The sequence below is a fragment of the Bubalus kerabau genome, chromosome 1, assembly GCF_029407905.1.
Source record: "Bubalus kerabau isolate K-KA32 ecotype Philippines breed swamp buffalo chromosome 1, PCC_UOA_SB_1v2, whole genome shotgun sequence".
Classification (NCBI taxonomy): domain Eukaryota; kingdom Metazoa; phylum Chordata; class Mammalia; order Artiodactyla; family Bovidae; genus Bubalus; species Bubalus kerabau.
In genome coordinates, this window is record NC_073624.1 from 187923594 (window position 1) to 187950964 (window position 27371).

The window sequence follows — 27371 nt, forward strand, 5'->3', positions numbered from 1 at the left end:
AGGTGGTAAAGAATCCACCTGCCAATGCAGGGGACACAGGTTTGATCCCTAGGTCTGGAAGATCCCCTGGAGAACGGAATGGCAACCCACTCCAGTGTTCTTGCCTGAAGAATCTCATGGACAGAGGAACCTGGCAGACTACAGTCCCTGGGGTCGTAAAGAGTCAGACACGACTGAGCAACTAACACACACACACACACACATATATATACATATAAATTATATATATATAAAAGACTCCAGACTTCTGACCTCTAGAACTGTCAGATGATAACGTGTATGGTTTCCAGCCGCTGTGTTTGTGGCCATTTATTACAGCAGACTCAGGGAACTTGTCCTGGCTTTGAGGAATTCAAGGTTGCCAGTTTGGGCTTTCCAAAATTTCTATCCATTTCTGGGACTGGCCATGTTCCCACTGCTGTGCTAATATTTGCTTACAGAGAAAACACAGCAACCAAATTCTCCACCCACTTTGGCCGGGGCCATTCCGTACACTTCACGTACAAACCTTTTTGGTCTTGTGCTTTTTTATTTCATTTATTTTTTTAGGTTGTGCCCTGTGGCATATGGGGTGTTAGTTCCCCTGCCGGGGGTCGAACTCAGGCACCCTGCATTGGGAGTGTGAAATCTTGACTACTGGACTGCCAGGGAAGTCCTTGGTATTGAGCTTTATAGATGGAGCACACAGTGGGGACGGGTCCGCCTACCGTCAACCATGTTGGTGATGGCAAGACTGTGCTCATTCTGTTTACGACACACTCTCAAGGGCTCGGCGTCCTGTGCTGGCCTGGCCATGCTGGACTCCAGCTTGGTGATGGGACGTGGGTCCACTGGCCAGCTCCTTGGTCCCTGCTGTGTGACCCTGGGTGGGGTCTTTTGCCTCTCTAGCCCTCAGTTTCATTGATAACCAGCTCAGTGCAGTTCTGTGCAAAGATTCTGTGGAGTGCTGTACTTAAAGATCCTAAGGTCAGGACCTCCCTGGTGGTCCATGTTAAAGACCTTCATCTTGCAATGCAGGAGGTGCAGGTTCCATCCCTGGTTGAGGAGCTAAGATCCCACATGCCTTGTGGCCAAAAAAAACACCAAAACATAAAACAGAAGCAATGTTGTAACAAATTCAATAAAGACTTAAAAATGATTCACATCAGGGGCTTCCCTGGTGGCTCAGTGGTAAAGAATCTGCCTGCCAACGCAGGAGACATGGGTTTGATCCCTGATCCAGGAAGATCTGTGCCGGGGAGCAACTAAGTCCACGTGCCACAACTACTGAGCCTGAGCTCTGGAGCCCTTGAGCTGCACCTCCTGAAGTCCAGACACCCTAGAGCCCATGCTCTGCAACAAGAAAAGCTACTGCAGTGAGAAGCCCGTGCGCTGCAACTAGAGGGTAGCCCCTGCTCAGCACGAATAGAGAAAAGCCTGAGCAGCAAAGGAGACCCAGTGCAGCCAAAAATAAAGTTACATTAATAAAACAATATTGCATTGTGTATTTGAAAGTTGCTGAGAGTAGGTCTTAAAGTTCTCATCATAAGAAAAGAAAAATGTTTAACTATGTGAGATGATAGGTGTTACCTAGACATATTGTGGTCCTTTCACAGATATATTGTTAATATATTGTGTGTGTGTTAGCCACTCAGTCGTGTCCAACTCTTTGTGACCCCAGGACCTGTAGCCCACCAGGATCCTCTATCCATGGAATTCTCCAGGCAAGAATACTGGAGTCGGTTGCCATTTCCTTCTCCAGGGGATCTTCCCAACCCAGGGATCAAATCTGGGTCTCTGGCACTGCAGGCAGATTCTCTACCATCTGAGCCACCAGGGAAGCCCAATATATACATACATCAAACTGTTATATTGTACGCCTAAGTTTAATGCTCTATTGTACGTCAATTATTTTTCAAAAATAAAAAACAAAAGATTAAACATTTTGGGGTAGTAGTAAGAAAAGGAACACATAAAAGTAAATTCAAAATTAGATGCCATGGAAAATTTGCCTGTCGACTCTTAGAAATAAATACTTGCTGTGTGTCAGGCAGTATGGTAAAATGATTTAGAGTAAAAGTCTGCAGACCAGCCCAAGGGCCAATACTATCCAAAGAATTTGTCTGTTGGCATGACTCACAAGCTAAGAATCTGTACATTTTTAAAGCAAAATTATACAACAGAGACCTCCTGAATCCTGCAAAGCTGAAAAGACTTACTATCTAACCCTTTACAGTAATAGCTTGCCAACCTGCTTGAGACCACCATACTGGCCTTCTTCCTGTTCCATCTTACTGCTTAGACTTAACTGTTTCTCCCAGTACCTAAAGATGGGAACAAGGATGAATTACTGATATTCACAAGGACGTGGTTGAAACTCACAGGCATGGTGCTGAGGGAAAGAAGGCAGATGCAAATACACCCACACACTGGTTTTCTTTGGATGAACTTTCAAAATCAAAACTAAAGCTATGATGAGAGAAACCAGGCGGGCTGTTGTCCTGTGGGTAGGGACAAAGAAGGGGCCCTCGGAAACTTGTAGCGGTTGGAATCACCTCTAATATAGCTCAGTAAGGAAGTTGGTTACAGGGAGTGTGTGAAATATGAAGAGCTTCCCTGGTGGCTCAGACGGTAAAGAATCTGGCTGCAAATGTAGAAGACCCAGATTTGATCTCTGGGTCGGAAAGAGTGTATAACATGCCCCCAAACCCACTGAGCTGTCCCTTTAAGGTTTATAGACTTTAGTGCTTGTGAATTACACGTCAATACAAATTAAGAAAGAGAAAGTAGCATGGTGGTAGAGATGTGGGAAGTAAGCCCTTCTGTTCACTTCCTGGGGGAGTACAAACAGGGATACTCTTTTGGACAAAAAAAAAAATCTCTGGCAGTGTTTAGTAAGAGTGAGAGTGTTTCTTCTCCATGTCTGAAAAGGTCCAGAAGTTCCTGTTCTTTGTAGCTACCCTAGAAACTCTTAGAAACCCTTTCAACGAAGTCACCTAGTCTTTTTTTTTTTTTTTTTTGGCCCCAGTTCAGTTCAGTTCAGTCACTCAGTTGTGTCTGACTCTTTGCGACCCCATGGACTGCAGCACTGCCAGGCTTCCCTGTCCATCACCAACTCCCGGAGTTTACCCAGACTCATGTCCTTTGAGTTGGTGATGCCATACGAACATCTCATCCTCTGTCGTCCCCTTCTCCTCCAGCCTTCAATCTTTCCCAGCATCAGGGTCTTTTCAAATGAGTCAGCTCTCCGCATCAGGTGGCCAAAGTATTGGAGTTTCAGCTTCCACATCAGTCCTTCCAATGAATATTCAGGGTTAATTTCCTTTAGGATCGACTGGTTGGATCTCCTTGCAGTCCAAGGGACTCTCAAGAGTCTTCTCCAACACCACAGTTCAAAAGCATCAATTCTTTGGTGCTCAGCTTTCTTTATAGTCCAACTCTCACATCCATGCATGACTACTGGAAAAACCATAGCCTTGACTAGATGGACCTTTGTTGGCAAAGTAATGTCTCTACTTTTTAATATGCCGTCTAGGTTGGTCATAGCTTTTCTTCCAAGGAGTAAGCGTCTTTTAATTTCATGGCTGCAGTCACCATCTGCAGTGATTTTGGAGCCCAAAAAATAAAGTCAGCCATTGTTTCCACTGTTTCCCCATCTATTTGCCATGAAGTGATGGGACCGGATGCCATGATCTTCATTCTCTGAATGTTGAGCTTTAAGCCAACTTTTTCACTCTCCTCTTTCACTTTCATCAAGAGGCTCTTTAGTTCTTCACTTTCTGCTGTAAGGGTGGTGTCATCTGCATATCTGAGGTTACTGATATTTCTCCCAGCAATCTTGATTCCAGCTTGTGCTTCCTCCAGCCCAGCATTTCTCATGATGTACTCTGCATATAAGTTAAATAAGCAGGGTGACAATATACAGCCTTGACGTACTCCTTTACCAATTTGGAACCAGTCTGTTGTTCCATGTCCAGTTCTAACTGTTGCTTCCTGACCTGCATACAGATTTCTCAAGAGGCAGGTCAGGTGGTCTGGTATCCCTATCTCTTGAAGAATTTTCCACAGTTTATTGTGATCCACACAGTCAAAGGCTTTGGCATAGTCAATAAAGCAGAAATAGATGTTTTTCTGGAACTCTCTTGCTTTTTCCATGATCCAGAGGATGCTGGCAATTTGATCTCTAGTTCCTCTGCCTTTTCTAAAACCAGCTTGAACATCTGGAATTTCACGGTATTGTTGAAGCATTGGAGAATTTTGAGCATTACTTTACTAGCATGTGAGATGAGTGCAATTGTGCGGTAGGTTGAGCATTCTTTGGCATTGCCTTTCTTTGGGATTGGAATGAAAACTGACCTTTTCCAGTCCTGTGGCCACTACTGAGTTTTCCAAATTTGCTGGCATATTGAGTGCAGCACTTTCACAGCATCATCTTTTAGGATTTGAAATGGCTCAACTCTTTTGGCCCTGACCAGAGGTCAAACCTGTGCCCCCTTGTGGTGGAAGCATGGAACCACTGGACCCTCAGGGAAGCCCCATCACCTGATCCTTTCATCAATCCCATGAAGCAGGTGCTGTTACCGTGGCTATGTTACAAGGGAAGGAAACTGAGGCATGGCTCAGAGGACTCGCCCGTGGCCCCATCTCATAGCTGGTAAGTATCAGAATAAGAATTTGAACCCAGCACTCACTCAGACTCCCCCTCCCCCTCCCCTGCTCTGTGTTCATAGCCACTAACGTATAAGGTGTCCATGCCTGTTTGAGGGGGAACACTGGCAGCAACCAGCTTGTCCAATAACAGCTGCTGTGCTCAGTCATGTCTGACTCTTTGTGACTCCATGGACTGGAGCCCCCAGGCTCCTCTGTCCATGAGATTCTCCAGGCAAGGATACTGGGCTAGATACTGGGTTGCCATTTCCTTCTCCAGGGAACTTCCCTACCCAAGGATGAAACCCGCATTTCCTGCATTGGCAGGCAGAATCTTTACCACTTAGCCACCTGGGAAGCCCCTGAACAATGACAGAGGACTCAACAAACTGTGATATAGCAATGCTTAATGAGACCACAACACACTGTAAAAGAACAGGGTTTGGGGACTTCCCTTGTGGTCCAGTGGTTAGGTCTCCGTGCTTCTACTGGACGGGGAATGGTTTTGACCCCTGGTCAGGGAGCTAGGTTTCCCCAAGCTGCATGGTTTGGTCAAAATAAAAAAGTCTGGGTTACATACACTGGCTTAGAAAAATGCTGGAGACAGTTACCAGTGCCTGTGTGCTAAGTTGCTTCAGTCGTGTCTGACTCTTTGCAACCCTATGGACCATAACCTGCCAGGCTCCTCTGTCCAGTGGATTCTCCAGGCAAGAATACCAGAGTGGGTTGTCATTTCCTACTCCAGGGGATCTTCCCAACCCAGGAATCGAATCCAAGTCTCCTGCCTCTCCTACTTTGGTAGGTGGGTTCTTTCAACTAGCTCCACCTGGGAAGCCCATAGTCACCCAGAATAAAGCTAAATATTGACACCATCGATGTCCAGGGTCAGCAAACTACTATCACTGTCCATCCCACTGCCTGGTTTAAATAAAGTTGTAAATAAAGTTTTATTGACACACAGCCACACTCATTTACTGACGTATCACCTGTGACTGCTTTGGGGTTACAAGGAATGGCAGCATCAGGTAGCTGTAATAAAGACACTATGGTCCGTAAGACGGACAGTATTTTACTCTCTAGTCCTTCACAGGAAAAACTTTGCTGACTTCTGGCCAATTTGGATAAACCGCAAAGCCAGACCAAAGTGAGCTGAAGATGACTGAGTGACTGAACAACAACAATAAACCTACCAGGAACGGTTGTTTTAAGACATGGGTCAGATGACCACCAAGATGTGTTTGGTGTGGGAACAGCCACCTAACGGGTGCTCCAAAAAGTGGGTGTGCGGGTGTGGGAAGATGGGTTGGATGCCTTCTCCCCGTCCAGCTCTGGAGGCCCCAAGGGCATGGACCACTTCTTCCCTCACCCCGACCCCAAGGTGTCCCCAGGGCCTAGGCATGCCTAGCACAGAATATGGGTTCAATAAAATTTCTCCCTCTCAGGAGACTAGGAATAAGTGAAGCATTGTGGTGGGTGGTGGTGCGGGCAGGCCGACGGAGTGGAACTTAGCATCTACATAATTTACATTTCATCTCTCTCCCAAAAACCTTTCAGTGAACTTTGGCCTGGAATCCATACACTGCTTGGGAGATGTAATGATAAAATTCGGGGTGTCCAATGTACCAATTAGGGGGAAACCCTCATATCTTTATTTTCACTGACTCTAACTGATATTTATCATTTCCTCAATTATGAATGAAGTTCTTGTGGCTTTGTCTCAAGTAGAAAGCCACAGACATTTTCATATCAGGTCACATTGCCTCAGGTGGCTCAAAATATGGTTGACCCTTGTTACTATTGAGAAATCACCGGAGGGATGAGGTCTTGTTAATGTGGTGATACACACAGAGGTGGAACCCTAAGTTCTGTTTGCTTGGGTATAGCTCTATTTCAGAAATCTTTTTGAAGTTATTGTCTTGCAAGTGTTTGAAAGCAATGCTTTATTGTGGTGAAATATAAACATGAAACTTACCTTTTAGCCTTTTTTCTTTTCCCTTTGGTTTTTTTGTTTTGGCGGCACCATGTGACATGTGGGATCTGTGACATGTGGGATCTTAGTTCATAGACCAGAGATCATAGCCACACCCCCTCCGGTGGAAGCAAGGAGTCTTAGCCACTGGACCACCAGGGAAGTATCACCTTTTAACCATTTTTAAGTGCAAAGCTCAGTGACATTAAGTACCTTCACTTTGTTGTGAAACCATCCCCACCATCCGTCTCCTGGACTTTCTCATCTTCCCATACTGAAACTCTGTCCCCACGAAACACCGACTCCCCCTCTTCCTGCTGGTGGCACGTACCACCTCCTTTCTGTTTCTATGAACCTGACCCCCCTAGGGGCCCTGAATGGGATCACACAACATTCGTCCTTCCCTCTCTAGTTGATCTCACTGAGCACAATATCTTTAAGGTTTCACATCGTTGTAGCCTGTGTCAGAATTTCCTTCCTTTTTAAGGTTGAATAATACCTCATTGTGTGGGTAGACTCCATTTCGTTTATCCATTCATTTAAGGATGAATCACTAAGCTGTATTTTTTAAAAAGTATTTTAATAAGTATATTCCATATACATGGCTGAGTCCCTTTGCTGTCCATCTGAAACTAGCATAACATTGTTAATCGACTATACTCCATATAAAATAGAAAGTTAAAAATATATATATTTCAACATAATGGACTTTGTTGTAACCTCCTGTATTGGGTTTGATGAATCTAACAAATGGTACTTTTAAAATCGAAGTGTTGTTGCTCAGTAGCTAAGTTGTGTCTAACTCTTTGAGACCCCATGGATTGCGGCACACCAGGGTTCCCTGTCCTTCACTATCTCCTGGAATTTGCTCAAACTCATGTCCATTGAGTTGGTGATATTATCTAACCATTTCATCCTCTGCTGCCCCCTTTTCCTGCCCTCAGTATTTCCCAGCATCAGGGTCTTTCCCAATGAGTCGACTCTTCGCATCAGGTGGCCAAAGTATTGGAGCTTCAGCTTTAGCATCAGTCCTTCCAATGAGTATTCAGAGTTGATTTCCTTTAGGATTGACTTGGTTTGATCTCCTTGCAGTCCAAGGGACTCAAATTGAAGTATAGTTGATTTACAATGTTGTGTTAGCTTCAGGTGTATAGCAAATTGAAAAACATACATATATTTTTCAGATTCTCTTCCATTATAGGTTATTACACGATATTGAACACAATTCCCTGTGCTCTACAGTAGAACCATATTAGCTGGTTGGGAAGATCCCCTCGAGGAAGACAAGGCAACCCACTCCAGTATTTCTGCCTGGAGAATCCCATGGACAGAAGAGCCTGGTGGGCTATAGTTGGCAGGCTGCAGTCCATAGGGTCACACAATCGGACACAACTGAAGCAACTTAGCACTCATGAACCTATTAATCCTAAATTCCTGATTAACCCCACCCACACTCCTTTTCCTTTGGGTAACCAGAAGTTTGTTTTTTATAACAAATGGTATTTTGGTAAGAGATTCCAGGTGACAAAGGGGCCCAGTAGAAGGTATTATTTATGGCTTTTGTAGGCACCTTCCTCCATTAAAAAAAAAAAAATTACATTTTACAACTGTGTTGGTTTAAAGACACATGTAATTTAAGCTAGATTATACATTTTTTTCCTTTCTGATTTGAAAAGAAATTAAAACATTTTCATGGGTCCCTCTGAGCACGATTGGCTCTGAGCACTGTGGTTTAATTGTGCCAGATAGATATGTAAGCCCTGGGTCTAGGACCTTCCAAAAGGTTAGGACCCCTGTGAATTTAATTTTATATGTATTTTTTATTACTTTTTTTGTTTGTTTGTTTTTGGTTACAGGCTTTAGTTAGTTCTGCTCCCGGTGAATTTTAAAACGTCACGTTTGTGGCTTTAAGATAGGCCCTCTTGCAAATTCCCTGGCGGTCCTCTGGTTCCGACTCTGCCCTTTCATTGACGAGGGCCCAGGTTCAAGCCCTGCTGAGGGTACTAAGATCCCGCTGGGTGACTCGGCCAAAAAAAAAAAGTCACCACTGGGTGACTTTGCCATCATGCTGTCTGTCCCTCTTCCAACCACAAAAGCGTCCCCAAACCCCTCCAGGGTGGCCATGATTCCCACCCTCACCCCTGCCCCCAATTATCCCATCCCTTTAGTTCATTTCCTGGAAAACATTAATTACCCATTGAGATGCACTAAATTGTGGTTCTTTCTCACTAGACTGTGGGTCCCCGCAGACAGGGTTTTTGTCCCTGTGGAGCCCCGTGGTGGTCTCCCGGGCTCGGGCCCCCCAGAGGTCCCCAAACACGGTCTACGTGGCAGCCGGGGAGGCAGAGAGGACGTCGCTGGGGCGCCTCAGGGACTTTCCCTGTCCCGCTGGGAAAGCGTGATCTCACCCGGTTCCTCCCTCCTCGCCGGACGCGGAAGGGGCGGGCGGAGGCCGTGCGCCTGGGGCTACAGGCGCGCCCTTCGCGCTCTGCCATCCGCGGGCATCGCCACCAGGCCATCAGGCCACCAACCTCCGCCCCGAGGACGCGAGCAGTGCGGCCGGTCGCCCCCGCGACCCCAGGTAGGTGAGGAAGGGGCGAGGGCCTGGGGGGATGGGAGACCCCGCAAGCCTGCATGGGCAGGGGGCCTGGCACCCCGCAACCCTCACCACGGGTCAAGGCCAGCTGCCCTCCTTGGGAGCTTTGACCGTCCTTGCGATGCATGTTCAGGTCCCCCGCCCCAACGCTGCAGCTCCCCTCCCTGGCCCAAGTCCTCCTCCCCCCTACTCTTCCTCAACACCTGGAGTCCTCCCCAGCAGGCTCTGTTTCCCTCCCAATACCCCTTTCCTCCTCCTCCTTTCTGGTATCTTCTCCAAACGGAGCGCTGTCTCTGCCCCAGCCCGGGTTCCTCCCGCCCCGGGATCGCCACTCACACCGCCTTCTCCTCCAGGGCACTGAATCCCCACTTTTTCCAGGGGCTTCAGGGACACCTTCCCAGGCGCAGCGCACTTCTTTCAGTGGGTCTCATCCATCAGATGGGTGCCATCCCATTCAGATGGGTCTCTGGGAATGATCAGCTCCTCACTCCCTAGACCTCCCTGTGGGGTACCGGGTTAGTTGGTACTGGCCCAGGATTGGATCCAGGTCTGCTCAGTTGTGGCTGCTGGCACCCCTCAGGGCCTGGCTAGCCCCAGACCTTCTTCTTGGCACCTGCACTCCTTCCCTCTCCTTGTGGTTGAGCAGGGCTTTGGGGGAGGGGCACCCCCTGTGACCTGGGCAGGCTGAGGTGTGGGTTCTAGAGTTTGGGGGAAGATTGGTGGAAGCCCCAGGCTCCAGAGCCTGCCCGGGGCTTCTGTGTTCTCCTCTGAATTAGGGCCATTCATTCATCCTTCAACAAACATTTATGGAGCACCTGCTATGTGCCAGTAGACAGTGTTCAGTACGTTGGGCACACAGTAGGGGCCAAATAGTGTCCTCATGGAACTACAGTGGGCAGAAACTGTGACCCGTGTGTGTGCTAAGTGCGGAGGTCAGGTATCTGATCCCTTCTTTAGTGGACAGACTTGATAATTCCTCAGATCCAGGCGTGGGAAGGGGACTGCACATAGTAGGTGCTCAGTGAATAAAGGGGGCTTTATTCTGATGGCTCAGATGGTAAAGCATCTGCCTGCAATGCAGGAGATGCGGGTTCAATCCCTGGATCCGGAAGTTCCCCTGGAGAAGGGAATGGCAACCCCCTCCAGAATTCTTGCCTGGAGAATCCCATGGACAGAGGATTCTGGTGGGCTACCGTCCATGGGGTCGCAGAGTCGGACAGGACTTAGCAACTAATGCCCGCAATGAATAAAGGCAAGGACCCTGTAGCCAGGCTGTCTGGTTTAAATTCCTGCCTCTTTACTTTCTACCTGTGTGATCCTGGGCAAGTCACTCAGCCTGTGTGTGCCTCCCTTTACCCCTGGTAAACAGGCAGTTTTTGAAGTAGTCTTAACTCACAGGGTTGGCTTTTGCTTTGCAGAATGCATGGCGTATAGCAGGTGCTGAAGAAACACTTATTGAATAAATGCCCTTTGAGTCTCCTACATGTTTTCCAGAGATAGTCTGGTTATATTTTAACTTCCATATCTCTTTGGAGCTTTTTAAAAAAATATCTATTTATTTCACTGTACCAGGTCTTAGTTGAGGCAGCCAGGACCTTGGGTCTTGGTTGCAGCATGCAGGATCTTTAGTTGCAGCAAGCAAAAGTCTTAGTTGCAGCGTGTGGAATCTAGTTCCCTGACTAGGGATCGAACCTGGGCTCCCTGCATTGGGAGTGCATAGTCCTAACCACTGGACCACCAAGGAATGCTTTATTATATTGTTACTCTAAACCCTCACACATGACAAGGGCCCCTTTCCTGCCGGTTTTACACACAAGGAAACTGAAGCTGAAAAACAGGCTCCTACAAGCTGGCAGGTGGCAGAGCCAGGTTCCCCACTCTTGTGGCTGCTCCCCTGCCGCCCAGGTGCCCACTGTCAGGCTTGAAGTGGACTTTGTCCTGGACGCCGTGGAAGGTAGGGCAGAATGAAAGCCAGGTTTCCTGAAGGCTGGGGTGACCGCTGGGCAGGGCATGTTGAGTGGATGGGGAACACGCTGGGGGAGACAGTGTCTAGGGAGGGGACACTGAGTCTGGGCTTAGGCTGGCAGACAGGGAGATGGAGAAGAAAGAGGGTGTGATTTTAGGCAGTTTGCCAGGAGGGCAAGCAGGAGTGGTTGTGCCTGGGTGGTTCTCAGTCTGGCTGTGCTGCGTACTTTTGCACAAACCCAGCCCTGAGCCTCTGCTGCGGGGGCCTCTGGCTTGGGGCCTCAGCTGGGGCGGGGGGCCAGGGTGGGGCAGTCATCATGCACTTGAAGGCTCATGGGGCAGTCAGGATGTGCCAGGCATTGGTCTATACCATCTCTACATGGATTAACTCATTAGACCTATGGCAGCCCTCGTAGGAAGGGCTTATCTTTGTACCCAATCCACAGAGGAGGAGACTGAGGCACCGACGTGTATATGGCCAGCCCAAGGTCATAATCTGGGGGAAGTACAGCTGAGATCTGAACCCCAAGGGCAAGCTCTCTCTGACTGCTCTCTGTTGCCCTGGAGGTGACTCATTTCAGATGCGTGATCTGTAAAAGGGGGCAGCCTTTGGCTCCCAGACCAGCACAGCCGGCAGGGTCTCGCTGACCGTCCAAATTCCAAGAGAAACCAAAACATCTGAGTTTCACACAATCTTCTCTGTTTAATGTTGGCAGCTATTTCAGATTGACTTCTCACACTGTTGCTGGTGTAGTCGGGAGTTGGTAAGTTTCATTTTTCCTTTTTAGCATTTTTTAAGATTTTTTTTTTAAATGTGGACCATTTTAAAAGTCTATTGAATGTGTTACAACATGGCTTCTGTTTCACATCTTGGTCTTTTGGCCATGAGGTTATGTGAGATCTTAGCTCCCCAGCCGAGGATCGAACTTACACACCTGTCATTGGAAGGCGAAGTCTTAACCACTGGACCACCAGGGAAGTCCCTTCTTTTAACATTTTATAGATGTAGAACCTGAATTCTGAATAGGACACAGATCCTAAGTATTGAACTTCAATTTTCGGAGTGAACACTGCATGAAATAGAACTTAATGTCCAGCCCCTCTCGTGTCCCATCCTTCACACTCTATCAGCTGTTGCCCTTTATCGGTTAAAAATTGGAAGGTGCATATCAACACGTGTCTGATTTTTTTTCTTTTTTTAAAATTAATTTTTATTGGAGTATAGTTGATTTACAATGTTGTGTTAGTTTCAGGTATACCGGAAAGTGAGTCAATTCTACATATACATATAGCCACTCTTTTTTTTTTTTTAAGCTTCTGTCCCTGTATATGTCATTACAGAGTACTGAGTAGAGTCCCCTGTGATTTTTTTCTTTTTAAGTTACTACACACACAGCTGTTTCTAGGAGCCACTGAGAGGTGGAAAGATAGTTGATCCAAGAGTCAAACTACAAGTAATTTTGATATTTCCATAAGTTTTGGCTGACTTGGGGACCCATCTGAAAGTAAGATTGTTGTCCTTTTTGATTCCATGCTGTCGATGATGGTAACTCACATTGGAGGTAGGAGAAAGTATACACTTTGCCTTTTTCTTACTGCTCACTTGTGCCTGCTTTATAGCAAGTTGTCTGTCTTCCACTTTCCTCCAGGACTACTCTGGCCGTGAGCTCATTGCACGGGCTATTTTAATTATAACTAGATAAATCTGTTTCTCAGGGCATGTAACCAGGTCCATGAAAGCTAGAATCTCTGGTGATACACTTTGGAGGCCACAGGGTTAATGGGTTTAGATTCAGGCAGCCTGGGTTCCCGTCCACCTGTGCTCCTTACATACCTTTTCTCATACTAATTCTTTTTTTCCCCCCTAATATTTATTTATCTGGCTGCACTGGGTCTTAGGACATTAGTTCCCTCACCACTTATCAAACCCAGGCCCTCTGCCTTGGGAGCACAGAGTCTTGACCACTGGACCACCAGGGAAGTCCCATTCTTGTACTAATTCTTCAACATCTGGTATGTATTTTTTCAGATCTCAATTCAAACTCTTTTATATATATATATATATATATATATATATATATAGTTTAAGTGAAATCTGAGCCTACTGAAACAAAGTTGGGTTTAACAGGGTGAAATTTTTTCTTTTTTCACACTGCCCAACTTTTCCATTTTCATTTCAGTTCAGTCACTCAGTCGTGTCCTACTCTTTGCAACCCCATGAACCACAGCATGCCAGGCCTCTCTATCCATCACCTCCTGGAGTCCACCCAAACCCCTGTCCATTGAGTTGGTGATGCCATCTAACCATCTCATCCTCTGTTGTCCCCTTCTCCTCTTGCCCTCAATCTTTCCCAGCATCATGGTCTTTTCCAGTGAGTCAGCTCTTTGCATCAGGTGGCCAAAGTATTGGAGTTTCAGCTTCAACATCAGTCCTTCCAATGAACACCCAGGACTGATCTCCTTTAGGATGGACTGGTTGGATCTCCTACAGTCCAAGGGACTCTCAAGAGTCTTCTCCAACACCACAGTTCAAAAGCATCAGTTCTTTGGTGCTCAGCTTTCTTTATAGTCCAACTCTCACACCCATACATGACCACTGGAAAAACCATAGCCTTGACTAGACAGACCTTTGTTGGCAAAGTAATGTCTCTGCTTTTTAATATGCTGTCTAGGTTGATCATAACTTTCCTTCCAAGGAGTGATTTTGGAGTCCAAAAAAATAAAGTCAGCCATTGTTTCCACTGTTTCCCCATCTATCTGCCATGAAGTGATGGGACCAGACACCATGATCTTCATTTTCTGAATGTTGAGCTTTAAGCCAACTTTTTCACTCTCCTCTTTCACTTTCATCAAGAGGCTCTTTAGTTCTTCTTCACTTTCTGCCATAAGGGTGGTGTCATCTGCATATCTGAGGTTATTGATATTTCTCCCAGCAATCTTGATTCCAGCTTGTGCTTCTTCCAGCCCAGCATTTCTCATGATGTACTCTGCATAGAAGTTAAATAAGCAGGGTGACAATATACAGCCTTGACGTCCTCCTTTTCCTATTTGGAACCAGTCTGTTGTTCCATGTCCAGTTCTAGCTGTTGCTTCCTGACCTGCATACAGATTTCTCAAGAGGCAGGTCAGGTGGTCTGGTATTCCCATCTCTTTCAGAATTTTCCACAGTTTATTGTGATCCACACAGTCAAAGGCTTTGGCATAGTCAATGAAGCAGAAATAGATGTTTTTCTGGAACTCTCTTGCTTTTTCCATGATTCAGCGGATGTTGGCAATTTGATCTCTGGTTCCTCTGCCTTTTCTAAAACCAGCTTGAACATCTGTAAGTTCACAGTTCATGTATTGCTGAAGCTTGGCTTGGAGAATTTTGAGCATTACTTTACTAGCATGTGAGATGAGTGCAATTGTGCGGTAGTTTGAGCATTCTTTGGCATTGCCTTTCTTTGGGATTGGAATGAAAACTGACCTTTTCCAGTCCTGTGGCCACTGCTGAGTTTTCTAAATTTGCTGGTATATTGAGTGCAGCACTTTCACAGCGTCATCTTTCAGGATTTGAAATAGCTCAACTGGAATTCCATCACCTCCACTAGCTTTGTTCGTAGTGATGCTTTCTAAGGCCCACTTGACTTCACATTCCAGGATGTCTGGCTCTAGGTCAGTGATCACACCATCGTGATTATCTGGGTTGTGAAGATCTTTTTTGTACAGTTCTTCTGTGTATTCTTGCCACCTCTTCTTAATATCTTCTGCTTCGGTTAGGTTCCTGCCATTTCTGTCCTTTATTGAGCCCATCTTTGCATGAAATGTTCCCTTGGTATCTCTAATTTTCTTGAAGAGATCTCTAGTCTTTCCCATTCTATTGTTTTTCTCTATTTCTTTGCATTGATCGCTGAGGAAGGCTTTCTTATCTCTCCTTGCTATTCTTTGGAACTCTGCATTCAAATGGGTATATCTTTCTTTTTCTCCTTTGCTTTTCACTTCCCTTCTTTTTACAGCTATTTGTAAGTCCTCCCCAGACAGCCATTTTGCTTTTCTGCCTTTCTTTTTCTTGGGGATGGTCTTGATTCCTGTCTCCTGTACAATGTCACGAACCTCTGTCCATAGTTCATCAGGCACTCTGTCTATCAGATCTAGTCCCTTAAATCTATTTCTCTCTTCCACTGTATAGTCAGTCATAAGGGATTTGATTTAGGTCATACCTGAATGGTCTAGTGGTTTTCCCCACTTTCTTCAATTTCAGTCTGAATTTGGCAATAAGGAGTTCATGATCTGAGCCACAATCATCTCCTGGTGTTGTTTTTGCTGACTGTATAGCGCTTCTCCATCTTTGGCTGCAAAGAATATAATCAATCTGATTTCGGTGTCGACCATCTGATGATGTCCACGTGTAAAGTCTTCTCTTGTTTTGTTGGAAGAGGGTGTTTGCTATGACCAGTGCATTCTCTTGGCAGAACTCTATTAGCCTTTGCCCTGCTTCATTCTGTACTCCAAGGCCAAATTTGGCTGTTAAAATTGAATAAAATGTAATATTTACTTTCTCCCTGGCAACTTGTAGCCACATTTCCAGTGCTCAGTAGCCACACAAAGCTGGGACTGCCATAACAAAGTCCCTCAGGTGTGGGGCTTAAATACCAGAAATTTATACTCTCATGGTCTGGAAGCTGGAAGTCCAAGATTACGGTGTAGGCAGGGCTGGTTCCCTCTGAGGCCTCTCTCTTTGGCTTGCAAATGGCTGTCTTCTCTCTCTGTGTCCTCAAGAGATCCTCTGTCTGGGGTGTCTGTGTCCTAATCCCGTTTTATAAGGACACCAGTCTTATCGGATTGGGCTTCCCAAGTGGCTCACTGGTAAAGAATCTACCTGCAATGCAAAAGATGCAGGAGACCTAGGTTTGATTCCTGGGTGGATAGACCCTCTGGAGAAGGAAACGGCAACCCACTCCAGTATTCTTGCTTGGAGAATCCCATGGACAGAGGAGCCTGGCAGGCTATAGTCCATGGGGTTGCAAAGAGTAGGACACGACTGAGCGACTGAGCGTGCGCGAGTGTGTACGCATGCACACACACACACACACACACACTTAATGGATTAGGGCCCCACCCTAGTGACTTCCAGAGAAGGCAATGGCAACCCACTCCAGTACTCTTGCCTGGAAAATCCCATGGATGGAGAAGCCTGGTAGGCTGCAGTTCATGGGGTCACTAAGAGTTGGACACGACTAAGCAACTTCACTTTCACTTTCACTTTCATGCACTGGAGAAGGAAATGGCAACCCACTCCAGTGTTCTTGCCTGGAGAATCCCGGGGACGGGGGAGCCTGGTGGGCTGCCATCTCTGGGGTCGCACAGAGTCGGACACGACTGAAGTGACTTAGCAGCAGCAGCAGCAGCTAGTGACCTCATTTTTACCTGATTACCTCTGTAAAGATCCCGTCTCCATTGTAGTAACATCCTGAGGTCCTAGGGGTTAGAGTTTTAACATCTAAACTTGGGGAGGGGGACCCAATTCAACTAATTACAGCCAGTTAGGATTCCCTGGTGGTCCAGTGGTTAAGACTGCATTTCCAGTGCAAGGAGCAGGGATTCAGGGCTTGGTCAGGGAACTAAGATTCTGAATGCTGCATGGCAAGGCCAAAACAAACAAACAGACACAACCAGTTATGCTCCATGATAATTATATGGGCCAGTGTGTGTTTCAGTCATATTCAGCTCTTTTCGATCCTACGGACTGTAGCCCAGCAGGCTCCTCTGTCCATAGGATTCTCCAGGCAAGAATACTGGAGTGGGTTGTCGTTTCCTTCTCCAGGGGATCTTTCTGACCCAGGGAATGAACCCGCGTCTCTCATGCCTCCTGCGTTGACAGGCAGGTTCTTTATCACTAGCGCCACCTGGGAAGCCCATTTGGGCTCCAGTGACAGGCATTTTGGTTCTAGGATGAGAAACACCAGTGGCGTCGCACTGTTCTGCCCATCCCTAACTGTGCAATCGAAGTTTGCCCCTCCGTGGAATGGAAAAAGAAAAATCTTATACCTCTTTTGTAGCCCAGGTGTTGGCAGACTTTTTCTGGAAAGGACGAGAGTATCTATTGTCATCTGTAGGGGCTACATGGTCTCTGTGGCAGCTACTCAGCGGAAAGCAGCCCTGGGCCCCAGGTCAATGAGTGAGCGCGCCTGTGTTCCAGGACAGCTCCACTCAAACAGCCTGTGGGCTGCGCTTTGCGACCACTGTCCTAGGCAGTTGTACACAGTGTCATCGGGGCAGGCCTGACCAAAAATCTGACAGAGAAGAGGGACTGAGCTGTGGGGATATCAGGGGATACACAGTGTTCTAGGCAGAGGAGCAGCCCATGCAAAGGCCCTGAGATAGGACCGTGTCTGGTGAGTTTGAAGGACCGCAGGAAGGACAGTGTGGCAATTAAGAAATATAATATACTAGGTTGGGACTTCCCTGGCGGTCCAGTGGTTGTGACTCTATGCTTCCACTGCAGGGGGTGCAGGTTTGATCCTTGGTTGGGAAAACTAAGGTCCCACAGGTGGCGCAAATAAATACACTTGTTTGTATATTATGTATATATATGGCTTCCCAGGTGGCACAGTGGTAAAGAATCTGTCTGCCAATGCAGGAGACCCAGGTTTGATCCTTGGATCGGGAAGATCCCCTGAAGAAGGAAATGGCAACCCACTCCAGTATTCTTGCCTGGAAAATCCCATGGACGGAGGAGCCTGGTAGGCTGCAGTTCATGGGGTCACTAAGAGTTGGACACGACTGAGCGACTTCACTTTCACTTTTCACTTTCATGCATTGGAGAAGGAAATGGCAACCCACTCCAGTGTTCTTGCCTGGAGAATCCCAGGGACAGGGGAGCCTGATGGCCTGCTGTCTATGGGGTCGCACAGAGTCGGATACGACTGAAGCGACTTAGCAGCAGCAGCAGTAACATGGCTCATATTTAGTCTTTATGGAAAAATAATTCAGAAACCAAGGAAGCACATAAGCAATACTTGTTCTCCTTTTTATAGTTATGACTCTACTTAAAAAAATATTTATATTATTTATTTGGTCGTGCTGGGTCTTAGTTGTAGCATGTGGGATCTAGTTCCCTGATCAGGGATTGAACCTGGGCCCCTGTATTGAGAGCTTGGAGTCTTAGCCAAGGGACTGCCAGGGAAATCCCTTTACTATTGAAAAATGAAGCACTGAAATGTTGACCTTCAGTCTAGTGGACAGAAGTGGTTTTGTCACTTTGCTTTTGTCATATATTATATATAATAATGGTATTTTATATACAGTTTATAAATTGGACTGGATTGTCAGCTCCAAGAGGGAAGAGTATTCCTTTTTTATTCTTCTTTCTGTCCTGATATGATCAGTAGTGTCCAATAGATGGCAAATGCTGGAAAATTACCTCTTGAATGAATAAATGAATGTTATGTATATATACTTTCCTCCTCTTCACAGACTTCCTTTATTACTTGCAATAAATATGTTTAGAGTTTTTAGCCTGTGGATGGCACAATGGCTTGCTTTTTTTTTTTTTTAAGCTCACCAGGTCTCTTAAAAATATCTGAATCGATTGCTAATTTGGCACAGCTGAGCGGATTCCTGAAAATCTGCATTTCTGGCTTGTCTTGAAATGTTAGCAAATGTGGTCCCGCTGAGCCCATTTGTCTTCTTGGCAATACGCATGAGGCAAGGCCACCACATTTAGACAGGTTGAGGTGGTTCTAGGTTTTCGAGTTAAAGCCCAAGTGCCCTCTCCCCCACACCCCGAGACCCACAAAACCCTGCATGACCTGCCCGTCCCCTGCCTGTCCTCCCCTCCTCCCTCTCTCCTCCTTGCTCACTCTGCTCCAGCTACACAGGCCTCCTCGATGCTCCTCCAACACACCAGACACAGTCCAGCCCCAGGGCCTTTGCACAGGCTATTCCCTCTGCCTGAATCTCTCTTCCCTCAGATGTTCGATGGGTGACTTTCTCCCCATGTTTGTGTCCTGTTGAAATCTCTCTTCTCATCAAGACCTTCCTAAACCATGTTGTTTAAAACTGCACACGGGACTTCCCTTGTGCTCCAGTTGCTAAGACTCTGTGTTCCCAGCGCAGGGGTCCCAGGTCAGGGAAGTAGATTCCACATGCCACAACTAAGACCTGGTGCAGCCAAATAAATACATATTAAAAACTGCACACACCCACCCCTTGATTCGTGGAGTCCACGACCCTCCTCCCCTCCTTGTTTCTCTGTGGCATTTATACAGTATAAATGTGATATACCGTGAATTTCACTCATGTCTCTGTTGACCACTCGGCCCCCCTACTAGGAAGTCAGTGCCATTTTTGGGAGTCTCTGTTATTTCTCCATCCCCATAAGCATTTCAACATGTCAGGCTGCTTCACTTTTCAAAAACAACCCAACAGCTGCTCGCCTCCTCGTGGGTTTCCCCCAGCACCACCTTACCCTCTGCCCCTTCTTGGCTACTTCTTCTCTGCCCACTCTGCTCAGTCACGTCTCCCTCAACCCTCCACCCTCTGGTTCTCTCTGCTCTGTGCCTGGCTTTCCTGGAATCATTGACCTTTGTCCTGGGCCCTATGACATTTGCTCAAAATGAATTTGCAAAAAAAAAAAAAAAAAAGCTGAGTCATTTATACAGTGACGTGTGTGATTTGTCAGTCAAGGGGATTGATGGATGAATCAGCTCTTGATCCAGACCAGGGATCCTCCACATCAGGGCTTAGCAGCATCTAGGGCCAGGTCATTCTCTTGGGGACAGGGGGGTCATCCTGGGTGCTGTGGAATATTGAGCTGCATCCCTGGCACCCACCCACCCAATACCAGGAGCCTCCTTCGATGCAGTTGTGACAACCAGAACTGTCCCCAGATGTTGCCAAGTGTCCCCTGTGGGGATAGAGTTGTCCATAGTGGAGATGCACTGGTTTTGGCTCTTGGGGGGGGGGTGCAGTTCTCATCATGAGCACCAGGGTAGAACAGGCAGTAGGCATAGTTGAGGGGCAAAGAATGTGTTCTTAGCCCCCTGGACTGGGAGTGAGGCTGTGCATTTATACAGGTCTGAACGTGATATACCTTGAGCACCTGGGGACTTAAATTTGGGGGTTTGGGACACTTTTCATGGTGTCTTGTTCTGTGCCCTTGGGAGAAACCTTCTCTCTGTGCCTGCCTTTTTGTTTTGCCACACCACGTGGCTTACGGGATCTTAGTTCCCTGGACTGCTGTGCTGTGCTGTGCTGTGCTGTGCTAAGTTGCTTCCACTGTGTCTGACTCTTTGTGACGTCCATGGACTGTAGCCCACCAGACTCCTCTGTCCATGGGATTCTCCAGGCAATAATACTGGAGTGTGTTGCTATGCCCTCTTCCAGGGGATCTTCCCGACCCAGGGATCAAACCCAAGTCTCCTGGGTCTCCTGCATTGCAGGTGGGTTCTTTATCACTAGTGCTACCTGGGAAGCCCTTAGTTCCCTGACCAGGGATCAAACCCAGGCTCCCCTGCAAGTGGAAGTGCTGAGTCCTAACCATTGGACCATGAGGAAAGTCCCTCTTTGCCTGTTTTCTTTTTTTACTTATTTTTGGTTGCACTGGGTCTTTGTTGCTGCATGGGGGCATCCTCTAGTTGTGCCAAGCGGGGGCCACTCTGTAGCTGCAGTGCCAGGGTTATTCACTGAGGTGGCTTCTCTTGTTGCGGAGCGCAGGCTCTAGGCACTCAGGCTTCAGTAGTTGCAGCCCAAGGGCTTAATTGCTCTGAGGCACGTGGGATCTTCCTGGACCAAAGATTGAACATGTGTCTCCTGCCCTGGCTGTGCTGTGCTGTGCTTAGTCACTCAGTCATGTCCGACTTTTTGCAACCCCATGGACCATAGCCCACCAGGCTCCTCTATCCATGGGGATTCTCCAGACAAGAATACTGGAGTGGGTTGCTATGCCTTTCTCCTGGAGATCTTCCCAACCCAGGGATCAAACCCAGGTCTCCTGTATTGCAGGTAGATTCTTTACCAGCTGAGCCATAGGGAAGCCCAAGAATACTGAAGTGGGTAGCCTATCCCTTTTCCAGCGGATATTCCCGACCCAGGAATTGAACTGGGGTCTCCTACATTGCAGGCAGATTATTTACCAACTGAGCTATCAGGAAAGCTAGTGGTTGTGAGGCAGACAGAAAATGTAAAAGGTTTGACACACAGGAAAAGGTCACCCAGTGGCCAGTTCTGTTGTGGGGGGACATGGAGAAGACAGACTGGGATAGAGAACCAGGGTGGTCACCGAGGGCTCCCTGAGGTGGTGTCACTGTACCTGGGGGCTGAGGATGAGATTTGGGTCACCCAGGCAAAGGTCTCGGTGCTCCAAGCCGAGGGAATGGTGTGTGAAAAGAGCCTGTGGTGGGAACCAACTTGGCATTTTTCAAGAAATGGAGAGAAGAGGAAAGATTAACTTCATAGTAATAATGAAACATGTATCAGTTAGCTATTGCTACATAACAAATTACCCCAGAACTATGTGGCTTCAAAACACAAACATTTATTATCTCACACAGTTTCTGAATGTTAGGAATCTGGGGGTCAGATGAGCTGGATGATTCTGTCTCTAGGTCTCTGATGAACTTGCAGTCAGGCTGTCGTCCTGGCTGCATCATCTGAAGACTCAACTGGGGCTGGATTCTGAGATTGGCGCCCCCATGTGGCTGGTGGTGGTGGTGGTTTAGTCACAATTGACTTTTCTCTCTGTACCACTGTTTGGTGGCGGTGGTGGTTTAGTTGCTGGTGGTGAGAAGCCTCACTTCCTCCCCAGGCGGGCCCTTTATATCATGGTTTGCCCCTGACAGAGTGACAGAGAGAATGACTAAGAAGGAAGCCAGTGTCTTTTATTTATTTTAAAAAATTTTATTTATTTTGGCTGTACCATATGGCATGTGCCATCTTAGTTCTCCAACTAGGGATTCAACTCACATTCCCTGCAGTGGAAATGCAGAATCTTAACCACCGGACTGCCAGGGAAATCCCAAGCCAGTGTCTTTCATAACCTAATGTCACAAGTAACGCCTCATCACTTCTGCCACATTCTATCAAACTCACAGAACTCTAGGACCACATTGGAAGGACCACCCCAGACTGTGAATACCAGGATGTGGGGTCACTGGTGTCACCTAGGAGACTGACTTCCTGAGTGACAGGTATTGAGTGCCTCTGGGCTCCATTCATGGGACTCAGAACTTTCCATATGTTAACGCTACTCAGCTCCCTGAAACACTCCTGTAAGTGGGCTTATTAGCATCCTAATAGGCAGTGTAGTCTTGTGGTTAAGCACATTAGCCCCAGCCTCTGGAACCAGACAGCTGGGGTTCAAATCCCAGCTCTGGGATTTCTCTGGCAGTCCAATGGTTAAGACTCTGTGCTTTCACTCAAGGGGGCGCAGGTTCCATCCCTGGCTGGGGAATTAAAATCTCCTATGCCATGTGGAAAATATCAAACAAACAACTAACAAACCCCAGATCTCTCACTGGCTATGACTTGGGGCAAATGACTTCACTTCTCTGGCTTACCTTTTCCCTCTGTGAATGGAAAAAATTAGTTGCTCAGTCGTGTCTGACCCTTTTCCACTTCATGGAATGTAGCCCACCAGGCTCCTCTGTCCGTGGGATTCTCCAGGCAAAGATACTGGAGTGGGTAGCCATTTCCTTCTCCAGAGGATCTTCCTGGGAATGGCTACCCACTCCAGTATTCTTGCCTGCAGACTTTCCAATTGTGGCACTTGGGCTTTAGAGCCTGGGCTCAGTAGCTCTGCTGCACGTGGAATCTTAGTTCCCCGATCAGGGATCGAACCCACATCCCCTGCATTGCAGGGTAGATTCTGAACCACTGGACCACCATGGCAGTCCGGGTCTGCTGGGTTTTGGTGGCATTGTGGGGGGTGACGTCTGTACTGCCTCTCAGAGCCCCCTTTCTGGTGATAAGCATGTCTTTCTGCTTCACAGGTCAGCTCTACAGCCCCCAGGGGTCCTGGTGCCCGTGAGCAGGGTAGAGACACCGGGCCTGCAGCGCAGCGGGGCGGCGTGCGGAACATGACTTCATCATCCAGTGTTTCTCCCGCAGCCGCTGGAGGCTACGCCCACCTGAGCCCATGGCCTGCACCGGCCCTTCCCTCTCTGGCGCCTTTGACATTCTAGGCGCCGCGGGTCAGGACAAGCTCTTGTATCTTAAGCACAAACTGAAGACCCTGAGGCCTGGCTGCCGTGGGGCGTATCTCCTGCACGCCATGGTGCTCCTGAAGCTGGGCCAGGAGACCGAGGCCAGGATCTCCCTGGAGGCGCTGAAGGCGGATGCGGTGGCCCAACTTGTGGCCCACCAGTGGGCTGGTGTGGACAGCACCGAGACTCCAGAGGAGCCCCCAGACGTGTCCTGGGCCGTTGCCAGGGTGTACCACCTTCTCGCCGAAGAGAAGCTTTGTCCCGCGACTATGCGGGAGGAGGCCTACCGGGCAGCCCTCCGCGCTTTCAGATCCAGGGACGACCTCCAGCTGGGGGAGCTCCAGGAAGAGGCCCGGGACCGGTGCGGGTGGGACGTCCTTGGGGATCTGGGAGGAGTCCAAACACTGCGTTCCGATCTGGGCTGCCTCCCGCCGTCCTCGGCCTCACTTTCCCGGACGCGCAGCGACCCGCGGCCCATAGAGCATCTTTCCGGCTGGAGCACAGCGTGTTCCCTGAGATCCACTGGCAGCCCGGCCTCCCTGGGCAGCAACTTGGAAATCAGTCAGTCGCCCACCATGGCCCTCCTCAGCGTGCACCACAGCCACCACGGGCCCAGCAAGCTGTGTGACCATCCCCAGGCCAGCGTGGTGCCCGAGCCTGCCCCTATGGGTTGCCAGGAACCCGAGGAGATGAGCTGGCCCCCATCGGTGGAGGCTGCCGACTCCCCGGTGCGGCCGAGCAGCCCAGGCCCCGGGCTTCCCGAGGTGACCACCGATGCCTGCCCCGCCAGCTCGCACGACCCACCGGAAGTTCCGGAAATCAGCGCCCACTATCCGGTGGAGTGTACGGATGTGCCAGCAGCCCCGAAATCTCTCCCCTCGCCTTCCAAAAACGCCTGCCTAGTCACAGATCAGACGCCAGTCCAACTTTCAGAGGAAGACACTGCTTACCTGTTGGCTCAGCCACGCCCACCGACTCCTTCCGTGCCCCAAACATCCCCGTCTTTTCCTTCCCCATCGACGTCTCCCTTTCCTTCTCCATCGACCCCTTCTGAGGCTCACCCGACCCCTTCTAAGGCTCACCCGACCCCTTCTAAGGCTCACCCGACCCCTCCTAAGGCCCACTCGACCCCTCCTAAGGCTCACCCGACCTCTCCTAAGGCTCACCCGACCGTCTGGAACCCAGAGCCCCCTCCTCCGGAGCTGGAGTCGTCCGAGCAGAAATTCTATAACTTTGTGGTGCTCCACGCCAGTGCAGACGAGCACATCGCACTGCGAGTGCGCGAGAGGCTGGAGGCGCTAGGCGTGCGAGATGGGGCCACGTTCTGCGAGGATTTCCAGGTGCCCGGGCGTGGCGAGCTGCACTGCCTGCAGGACGCTCTAGACCACTCGGCATTCATCATCCTGCTGCTCACCTCCAACTTTGACTGCCGCCTGAGCCAGCATCAGACGAACCAGTCTCTGATGAGCAGCCTCACGCGCCACGGATGGCAGGACTGCGTGATTCCCTTCCTGCCCCTGGAGAGTTCCCTGGCCCAGCTCAGCCCCAGCACGTCTAGCCTGCTTACCGGCCTGGTGTTGCTGGATGAGCACTCCAAGATCTTCGCCAGGAAGGTGACCAACACCTTCAAGCCCCAGATGCTGCGGGCCCGCAAGGCCAAGTGGAGGAAGGAACAGGATGCCCGGGCACTGCGGGAACAGAGCCAACAGCTGGAAAGTGAGCGGCAGCACGCAGCGGCATGGGGCGCGGCGTACTCGGCTTACGTCCATAGCTACCTGGCCTACCAGACGCAGGTGGAGAAGCTCCAGGTTGCTTTGGCGAACTACATGCCATTTGGGACTCAGCTGCCCTTCGGGGGACAGGGGTCCCTGGGAACCGCACCATCACCCTTTCCCACCCTGCCCGGTCATCAGCCACCTCCCCTACCTCCTTGGCTGGGGGGCACGCCCCCACCGATCTTCCAGCAACCCCCGCCGACCTTCCCGCAACCCCCACCGACCTTCCCGCAACCCCCGCCGACCTTCCCGCAACCCCCACCGACCTTTCCGCAACCCCCGCCGACCTTCCAGCAACCCCCACCGGCCTGCCCACAGCCCCCGGACTTCTCACAGGCACCACCTGCGCGCCCTCAGAGCCCTGGGCTCCAGCCTCTCATCATACACCATGCACAGATGGTACAGCTGGGGGTCAACAACCACATGTGGAATCAGAGAGGGACCCAGGCACCCGAGGACAACACGCGGGAAACGGAATGACCTAGTGACTGGACCTGATGACCTCGGCTTTGACCACCCCCCTTCATCTCTAGGGGGCGGTGGAACACGGGATTGTTTGCTACTTTCAGGACACTGCAGGGGAGAACTTCCATCTCAGGAAATAGGGCAAAATGGGGCCCATGACTTTCTGGCCCTGCTGCTGCTGCTTCTAAGTCGCTTCAGTCGTGTCCGACTCTGTGCGACCCCATAGATGGCAGCCCACCAGGCTCCCCCGTCCCTGGGATTCTCCAGGCAAGAACACTGGAGTGGGTTGCCATTTCCTTCTCCAGTGAATAAAAGTGAAAAGTGAAAGTGAAGTCGCTCAGTCGTGTCCCACTGGAACTGGAGGTGGCCAGAACTGGATATGAGTTTACAAATTCTCTCTCTTCCCCTCTCTCTATGGGGAATGAGCTGGGGGTATGGGTATGATGTTTCAATTGTAATAAATATTTATTGAATGCTTTGATAGCACCATTGTACTCAGGAAGGCCTGCTCCTTGCCATTTGTCAAGATAAAAACGTGGCTAGTGGGACTTCCCTGGTGGTCCAGTGGTTAAGACTCTCCGCTTCCAATGCAGGGGGCACGGGTTCCATACCTTGTCAGCGAACTGAGATCCCACATGCCATGCTGTGTGGCCAAAAAGCAAAACAAAAACCAGGTGGCTACTATTGCCATAAAAGGAACAGGAGCTGAAAATTTGGTTTCACTTCATTGGTCAGGATGTAGTTGCGTGGACCATCCCCAGCTGCAAGGGAAGCTGGGAGATATAATCTTCTCACGGGCCATGTGCTTTGCCAAGAGTGTTGGTTCTAATGCTAGAGAAGGTGGGGAGAAAACACGTTGAGAGTACATTTGGCCATTTCTATTGCAGCCCTTTTTCAGGGAAGAAGGGGTCTGCATTGATGCTCTCACCTTGAAGGCTGGGCTCTGATCACACTGTGTATTCTTGTACAAGTGCCTTCACCTCTCTTGAGTCTCTGCTTTCTCATCTGTGAAATGGGTTTATGAGGCCATTGTTCCAAGGTCATCAGCAGATTGTGGGCGATTGCACTGAAATACCAGGGACAGTGTAAGTACTTGTTAACTTGGTGTCTGGTATGAAGGGGATTAATTTTTTTAAGGGTCTCTTATTCTCTTTTGAGAATAAGAATAGAATTAACGTTTGTTGAGCGCTTACCATTTATCCATTCTGGAGGCTTTACATATGTAAACATTCTAATCCTCAAAAATGACCTCCCTGGGACTTTCAGGGTGGTCCAGTGGTTAAGACTCCAGTATCCACTGGAGGGGATGTGGTTTCGATCCCCGGTCAGGGAAATAAGATCCCACATGCCCTGCGGTGTAGCCAAAAAAAAAAAAAAAAATTGACCCTCCTCCCGGAGTAAAAGATTTTGTTACTGGGCCCATTTTGCAGATGGGGAAAACTGAGGCTGAGAGAGGTGAATTCTGGCCCCAAAACCACACTGATTGTAAATGGGGAGACTGCAATGCCGTAGTCGGATTTCCGAGGGAGGAAATGAAGACCAGCCCAGGAAGGGTGTATGTGGGTCAGGCGTGTAGGCCTTCTCTGGCCCAACAGCAGGATTTGAACACTGACTTAGCATGCCCTTTCTTCCACCAGCCGCCCCAAAGGGCGGACCTCGTGTGAGTCAGCCAGGCTGTCACGCACCATTTGCTATTTTAGTAGCTGACTCAGATTTTGTCGAGGATCTGCTCCTGGACTGGCCTTCCCCCAGTGAAGTGAAATCTGGAAAGATTAGATTCTTGGTTGGGGTGG

The 27371-nt window shown here is 48.8% G+C and overlaps 1 protein-coding gene and 1 non-coding gene across 3 annotated transcripts; one reads left to right on the forward strand and one right to left on the reverse strand.

Moving 5' to 3' along the window:
• Positions 1-9044: 9044 nt before the first annotated feature.
• Positions 9045-26958, forward strand: TICAM1 (TIR domain containing adaptor molecule 1). 2 transcript variants are annotated; one of them, XM_055566637.1, is made up of 3 exons: positions 9047-9176; positions 11873-11920; positions 23126-26958. In XM_055566637.1, the coding sequence occupies exon 3, from the start codon at positions 23272-23274 to the stop codon at positions 25591-25593; it is 2322 nt and encodes a 773-aa protein (XP_055422612.1). In that variant the 5' UTR covers positions 9047-9176; positions 11873-11920; positions 23126-23271; the 3' UTR covers positions 25594-26958. The 2 variants fall into 2 exon arrangements, with proteins under 2 accessions (XP_055422613.1, XP_055422612.1); XM_055566638.1 differs by lacking the exon at positions 11873-11920 and having other exon boundaries at positions 9045-9176.
• Positions 10863-10935, reverse strand: TRNAG-CCC (transfer RNA glycine (anticodon CCC)). The gene has a single exon. It is a non-coding gene; the product is annotated as a tRNA-Gly (tRNA).
• Positions 26959-27371: the final 413 nt, after the last annotated feature.